Below are 7,302 nucleotides of genomic sequence, written 5' to 3' on the forward strand. Positions count from 1 at the left end.
AAATAAGGCAACTGAACTATAGGTCTAGCTGCAGAAAGCACAGCTGCGTGCAAGTTGTATTGATGCAGTGTTTTGCAAATACATTGCTGGACCTGTACATCTTAAGTAACTTATTGTTATTGACTATGTTCAATTATTATCATAAATAATGTTGACGTTTCCTTCCAGCCTCTATCCACAACTTAGGAAGTACTATAGGATGCCAATGCTCCTAGTTCTCTAACAACATGTCAAGCAGCCAGTACATGTTAAATAAAATATTCTACCAACTTAACATGCCTTTCCATGCTGTGCCTTTAGTACCAAAAGTGAATGCAAGTTTGTCTTCTTTTTACCGTGCAGGCCTGACTGAGTATCTCGCAGATCTCGACTTGGACAGCCTGACTGAGGAGAGTAAAACTTTTGCACCAATCGAGATGTTTAGCCAATTACAAAGGTTCCTTAGGGTATGGCTTCTGCGAAAAAGGTAAAGTCCTATGCAGCTTTTTATTGTGGCCTGTAAGAGAAGCTTGACATTGTACCTACAGTACTTAGCACAGCGCACTAGGAGCTGGCAAGGGTTTTGCGAAAATTCAGCATTTTTTTTTACGAACTTTGCAAAAAAATGAACATGCACTGGCTGCTTAATGTCAGACACCTTTTTTAATGAGTACATCAGGTCTCAATGGGAGAAATTAGAAAGCATGTGTGGATATTCGAATAGAGTATTAGAATTCGCTTTGATTCAAATTTAAATTATTCAAAAATTTTGAAGTATTTGAAATGAACAAATAAATGTATATTAACTTACATGTAGCTCCCTGTAAAAATGGTTTCACTGCAGTAAAAGATTGTTAATCCGTGAAAGCAGCTAGCCAAGGGAAATCTGCACTGCCGCGAAGTTCCACTTCAAAGTTAAATGAACATGTTACCCACAACGATTCATATTGTTTTTACAATTAAGACCTTTTATAGTGGCTTAATGTTTACCAAGATTAAAAAATATTTTACAGGTTATTACTTTTATTCTACTGACAGTCAAATCTTGCTACTATTTGAAGTTATTTCCACTTCCTTTCGAAACAAAAATAAAAGCATTTGCACAGTCTTTGTTTCAATTTCTAAAAAACAATGTTCAGGTTAGTCGAATCATGACAAATATGCCCATTTTCCTTTATAAAATGCAACATGTACTACTTGAATTTGATACAAAATTGTTCTGCCAATATCACTATTCGTAGAAGCCTAGAAATTAGTGAATGTGCCAAAGTAAATTTTGATTGTTTCACACTATTATAAGCATCTAATGAACACATTATTAAAATGAAATATTGTATGTATATATATATATATGTGTGTGTGTGTGTCAGATGCAACTTCATTAAAGCAAGGCTTCAATGATTGTGATAGCACTTTGATAGTTCTAAAATTACGCTTATTGGGACCATTTGTCCAGTCTTTACGGCCTGTATCGTCCCTGTCACCCTTATCCCGACATCGCCAACAGGCCAGCTACTCTGAAATCCTGATGGTGCAATCCTGATGGTGCAATCCTGATGGTGCAATGGTGGTTCGCTGTGAAGTCCTAGATTTAGCGTTCACCCAAATCTGAGCACATTGGCCTACAGCATTTTCACCTCCATCGAAAATGCAGCCAGGATTCGATCCCGCAACCTGCGGGTCAGCAGCCGAGTACCTTAGCCACTAGACCACCGCGGCGAGGCGGAGGTAGTAACAACTATTTGAGTAAACCAAAGGACACAGCAGGCAATACTGCGGCGAACAAGGATGATAATAAGCATTTCGCAAAGAAATTCACGAGTCGATGGCAGTGCAAGTTAGAGCCTGCTGTAACCAACCATAGTGAACAAGTTCAGTACAAGAAAAATCGTAGAATATGTTTTTTTTTCTTCTAATTTTCCAGAATCAGCTGGTTCGATACCTAAAACACCTAAAGAAAGACAGAAATGCTGTGTACAACGAGATACGCGACACTGAGTGGAAGTTGGATCAAGAATTAAAGGTTGAGTGATCACACTACTCTCACCTTACTTCACTCACCTTTCGCAAGTTTTTTGTGTTTCAGTCCTTTTACTACAAGCAGTTGTCTTTCCGCAGGCATTTCACAAGTTTAACGACACCAGGAAGGCCTATATGACCGAAATTACCGATGCTATGCTAAATTTGGAGTCGCTCCGAAACCGCATAAAAATTGTCGACATGACTGATTCCAATCCCCTCTTGGGTAAATGTCCAAGACACCTCAAGTATTTGTAAGTATCTCTAACAGTAAAAATGCCGAGAAAGTTTAAAGAAGATTCACATTGAACCATGCTGCCACAAGTTTCACTGTGTAACCCCCACTATTTCCAGGAAGATAAAGAAATCAGACATACAACGCAGAGAGGTTAACTGCAAAGGAACCTCTCGTTTGATGCCTCAATGATGGAAGCAGACAGAGAAGCGAATCGCATGTTCAAGACTAAAAGCAAGAGCATAGAGGCATACAGAAACAGAAATGTGGTTGTGTTAGAACAGCTAAACAAAGAGATGCTAAAGAGCAAAACGATCTCTCTCATATTATTAAATTGCTCTTTCCCAATTTCTAAATTGCCAAGCTTGGCACGAGCAGATGTTTGGGAAGCAAAAAATCACACACAAAGGAAGTTTGGACAGCAACACCACCTTAAAAGTTCGCTGTGAAGTCCTAGATTCTGACGGCGTCTACTAGAGCCTACGCAGTTTCCAAGCAGTAAAAATCAAGTCGATCGTTTTATTAGGAGGCCGTAGACTTAATTTACCAAGTTTCAGGAACTTCTCTTGCACAAATGTTGCCAAACTATCAGTACACTTCGGAAACCTTGACGTCACAGGTGAAGATTTTTACGTAAAATTTAAAAAAGAAACATTGACTTTTATTTTCTTTTTCATTATTAAACCTATAATTATGAAAATATTGACATCACAGTTTACAAAATACACTGTATCAATCTAAACTGATCCATCCTTTGACTTTAGCATCCCTTGAACTAATGAACTTCAATTGTGATTGAAGCTTCTTGGTCTGAGGTCAGCCTGTGCCGATATTCCAAAACTTTCTGCTCTGAAAGCAGCTGGTTGTGGAGGTGTACTGAAGTGGTCATGGGCTACTGCTTCTGCGTGATGTAACATCAAAGCCAAAGAATGTGTTTGACAGCTTCTTGGCTGCTGCAATCACAGTCAGCCCTCTCAATCGTCCCAAAATGTGAAACAAAAGCATTCAGCAGAAATATACGTGAAACAGCATTCGGCCGACAGTTATTGTTTCAGATGAATATAGTCCAGATTGAACATGCCAGTAGGATGAATAGGCTTACCGAATATTTCTACATTTATTACCACAGGTGAAAGTAGTGCTTGGCCTGGTAATTGCAATGCTTTTCAGGACTATGTCTACTTGAGTGAGATGCATTAGCTGCAAATGCAACAGCACTACTTTGTGCGTTTTTTTGGTATGTAGGTGATCCTGCTTGTTGCTTTATGCTGTCCTTGCAATGTACCAATGTCTTTATACGTCACTACTTCATCCCATTAAATTTACGAGGTAACAAACAGAGCTAAACACAGGACGGTAATATAACAACAGAAAGTCAGCGTCCTGTCTTTCGTTTTATTAATGTCCAGTGTCTAGCACTGTTTTTTTTTTCGTTTTAATGATGCACCAACTAGTCTAGTTAGTCCTGCAGTGCAACGAATACGATTGCATTGTACATACTAGACTGAATAAATGTGGAGTTTAGTACACGCATGAATATATTGCATACCATGTCTTTTGTTTTATTAATGTCCAGTGTCTGGCACTGTTTTTTTTGTTTTAATGATGCACCAACTAGTCTAGTTAGTCCTGCAGTGCAACGAATACGATTGCATTGTACATACTAGACTGCATAAATTTGGAGTTTTAGTACATGCATGAATATATTGCATGCCATGGACCCACCCTACTTGCACAGTAGAGACCAGTTACATTCAAAAAATTTTGGAATGTGATAACACAGAAAGCTGAGCTTGTTTTGTAAGCAGTTTGGTTTTAACCATCACTGCCTTTTGCACTATGAAGTTGTCATGGCGTTAATGCTAGCAGATTTGCTTCTCGCAGCAAAATTCAGCCAGACCAACGAATCATCGACCCTCGGAAGGGCCCCATTCGCAAAACTGCAGCTGTTCGCAGCCTGCCCAAGCTGGCCTACCCAGACTCGTCTCCTCAGGACGACAACGCAGAGCAGGCAGCATCCAGCAGCCCACTGGATTAGAGCCTCCTACTAACGCGCGTTGCTCTCTGAACCTTGTTATTAAGTCTGTGCTATGACAAAACGTGCATCCGACATAAAAAGTATCCACATTTTATTCTATTTTTGGTAAAGCGTATAGGCGAAAAGAGTTTGTGGTTGAGTCCATGCAAAAGAAATGGAATTGTGATGCCTCTGAAGAAGTTATCTTGTTTAAACACTTGTTAATACGAAACTGTGTCATCTGTGTGATTACAAAAAGTCGGCATGGCGCTTTCACAACAGCAGGCCAACCATGCTGGACAGGGAGCCAAGATGCGAGAAATGTTCAGAATGCGACGTGGGTATTCAAGGAACACAAGAGAGAAATTTCTTTTAAGTGTGAATACACTTTATAAGCGACCCCAAACCATCCACCGCCGTCGGCGGCGTCCGCAGTCTTCTCTCTATCTTTAAAAGAAAGAGGACTTGGCGGGCCACAGCGCGACGCTCTACCGAATAAGCCATGGACGTGATGCTGATATCGGTGTCAGTAACGCGCCTTACATCTTTAACGCCGCTGCGCACGTACCCCTCCCCCTTCGCTCGCTCCTCCGCTCTCCTCGCTCGCTGCAGCTGCGCGCGCACCCCTCTCTCTCGCGCGGCCGCCTTCTCTCTCAGTCTCCCGTCGAGAGCGGGTCGTGCGATGGATATACCCCTCATAGCATCACCCCGTGCATTTGCACTTAACCATGTTCACCCTCGGGGAAATGCTTGGGAGTTTTTTTTTTCATGCTAGTAGATTATCCATCACAACACCAAAAACACCCTGCTTGTGGCGAGATGAGAAAGCGCACGAAAGAAAATACAGATCGGAACGCCACATACTTTACAGCAAGCACCTACTAGGGCCTACCTATCTGCTAATTGATAAAAATTAAATAGAATGTCTTCTAGGCGAGCCCAAGAAGATTCAGAGGAGCCAATGTCATCAAAGTATGAAAAAAAAGAAAGCTTGAAATTTGAGACGTCACCATCAACCAACAAATTCACGAGTAAAACATCTAATATTGATTTTCTATTTTATTGTTAAACCTATAGTGGTGAAATTAATGCCACTACAATGTGATTTACTGTTTGAACTTAGTGTCCCTTTAATTAAAATTAGTCAAGCACAAGCTTCAATGATTCTCCTGCCACAACACATGTAGTGAGAATTGAGTGTACAAATACTAAACATGCTTTGCAGATAGTGCATGTTGAATTTTTCAGTTTCGTTATAATGGTTAGGTACTCCTTAAAATAAAGCTCGACTGGCCAAGTTTTAGGCTCATTTTGTTAGATGTTATAAGCTGTTCTACATTGCTACTTGTATGAAGAGATAGAATAAACACAGAATAAAGAAGCAATGGGGCATTTCTTTCATGAAATAGACACCTTGCCCACCCACTTCTTCACCAGTGTGTAGTACTACTAACCATAATAAAGAGAGAGAGATGCAAAACGCATCACTAAAAAGAACAAAAGAGCTTACATATAGCAGCCTAACCACCGCATTCACAAACGCTCCTAGACCCGAATTTCGTCTTTCACTTGACAGAGTTGAACACAGCTTCACTGCTAAAGTGAAAATGAAACTGGACTTCTCAAGAATCGCTGCACATCATAGCTGATATGCAGCGACTTTCTCCACCTAGAGACAGCGCTACCATTGACTTTCTCAAGTCAAGGTGAAGCGCTAAGTTAATGGACGTTCTAGAATATGGGGGTAAGAATGCCTCTGTGCACCTCATCTCGACTTGGAACCTCATCTTTCAGTAATCGGGAGCGAGTGTGAGAAGAATATGCAATACCAAGTACTAGTCAAGTTCACAGTGATAGCATACATTAGATTCAACTGACAGGACAGTACAAGGCTTGTATGGTTTACAAAAGAAATGTAACATTATAATTACTTTCTTCAATATTGTAGTTGCTTACATTTACCAATTGTTATTATACATTACTTTACCATTACTCTAAAATTTAATGAATGCAACATAAAAAGTTGGTGGGCCGCAGCGCGACGCTCTACCGAATAAGCCACGGACGCGACGCTAATATCGGTGTCAGTAACGCGCCTTATATCTTTAACGCCGCTGCGCGCGTCCCCCTCCCCCTTCACTCGCTCCTCCGCTCTCCTTGCTCGCTGCAGCTGCGCCCGCCCGCCTTCTCTCTCAGTCTCCCGTCGAGAGCGGGTCGTGCGATGGATATACCCCCCATAGCATCACCCCGTGCATTCGCACTTAACCATGTTCACTTTCGGGGTAATGCTTGGGAGTTTTTTTTTCATGCTAGTAGATTATCCTTCACAACACCAAAAACACTATGCTTGTGGCGAGATGAGAAAGCGCACAAAAAGAAAATACAGGTCGGAACGCCACATACTTTACAGCAAGCACCTACTAGGGCCTACCTGGCTGCTGATTGATAAAAATTAAGTAGAATGTCTTCTAGGCGAGATTAGGTAGTGAATATTAAAACCAGGCAGGTCTTTTTCTTTTCGTGATCTCTTGTAGCTCCATTTATTATAAAAAGGAGAAAAGAGGAAAGCCAAATGCTGGACTAGTGGGTAAACTAAAAGTGAATAAACACAATGCACGATGAGATAGTAGATGACAGGATGAAGCTGGACTGATAATTGTGAATGTCTATTGTTAAAAGGCCAGTAAACAACCCCAAAGTCCAAAAATTGTTATAAAGAGAAATATTGTAACGGGTGCAAGAGAAGAAATGTCAAAAACTAGTTTATCATGGGCGAACTTGTGCCCTGAAAATTATGTGCGAAAAACTGGAAGAGTCCGCTAGAGCGTTCCAAAACAAAAACTGTTCATCTGCCAACGCACCTTCTTCGCAGCTCCAACCCACACTGACTCGTGCCTGTGAACAAGAGGCATGAGTCGTGCGGGTCCAAGCAAGAGTGTGCGCAAGACTGTGGACGCTGATTCTTCTTAATGTCGGATATTGTAAACAGTCTCTGTGGCAGTAGTCCCCCTTCGAAATACGCATCGTCCCGATGCGCGTTGGAGGGAGGCAA

At 41.2% G+C, this 7,302-nt stretch overlaps 1 protein-coding gene across 1 annotated transcript; it reads left to right on the top strand.

The window, feature by feature from the left end:
• The first annotated feature begins 275 nt into the window (after positions 1-275).
• On the top strand, positions 276-4,482 carry LOC119162064 (coiled-coil domain-containing protein 169-like). Its single transcript, XM_075876677.1, has 4 exons — positions 276-387; positions 1,902-2,002; positions 2,098-2,252; positions 4,118-4,482. The coding sequence occupies exons 1-4, from the start codon at positions 276-278 to the stop codon at positions 4,269-4,271; spliced, it is 522 nt and encodes a 173-aa protein (XP_075732792.1). The 3' UTR covers positions 4,272-4,482.
• Positions 4,483-7,302: the final 2,820 nt, after the last annotated feature.

Source organism: Rhipicephalus microplus, chromosome X (assembly GCF_043290135.1).
Source record: "Rhipicephalus microplus isolate Deutch F79 chromosome X, USDA_Rmic, whole genome shotgun sequence".
In the NCBI taxonomy this organism is placed as follows: Eukaryota; Metazoa; Arthropoda; class Arachnida; order Ixodida; family Ixodidae; genus Rhipicephalus; species Rhipicephalus microplus.

Excerpts from the sequence above, each read along its gene's own strand:
- LOC119162064 (XM_075876677.1), top strand. The coding sequence starts at position 276 with ATGCCTTTCCATGCTGTGCCTTTAGTACCAAAAGTGAATGCAAGTTTG. Across the intron at positions 2,003-2,097 it reads AGTTGGATCAAGAATTAAAG|GCATTTCACAAGTTTAACGA; the intron begins GTTGAGTGATCA and ends GTCTTTCCGCAG. Across the intron at positions 2,253-4,117 it reads CCAAGACACCTCAAGTATTT|CAAAATTCAGCCAGACCAAC; the intron begins GTAAGTATCTCT and ends TGCTTCTCGCAG.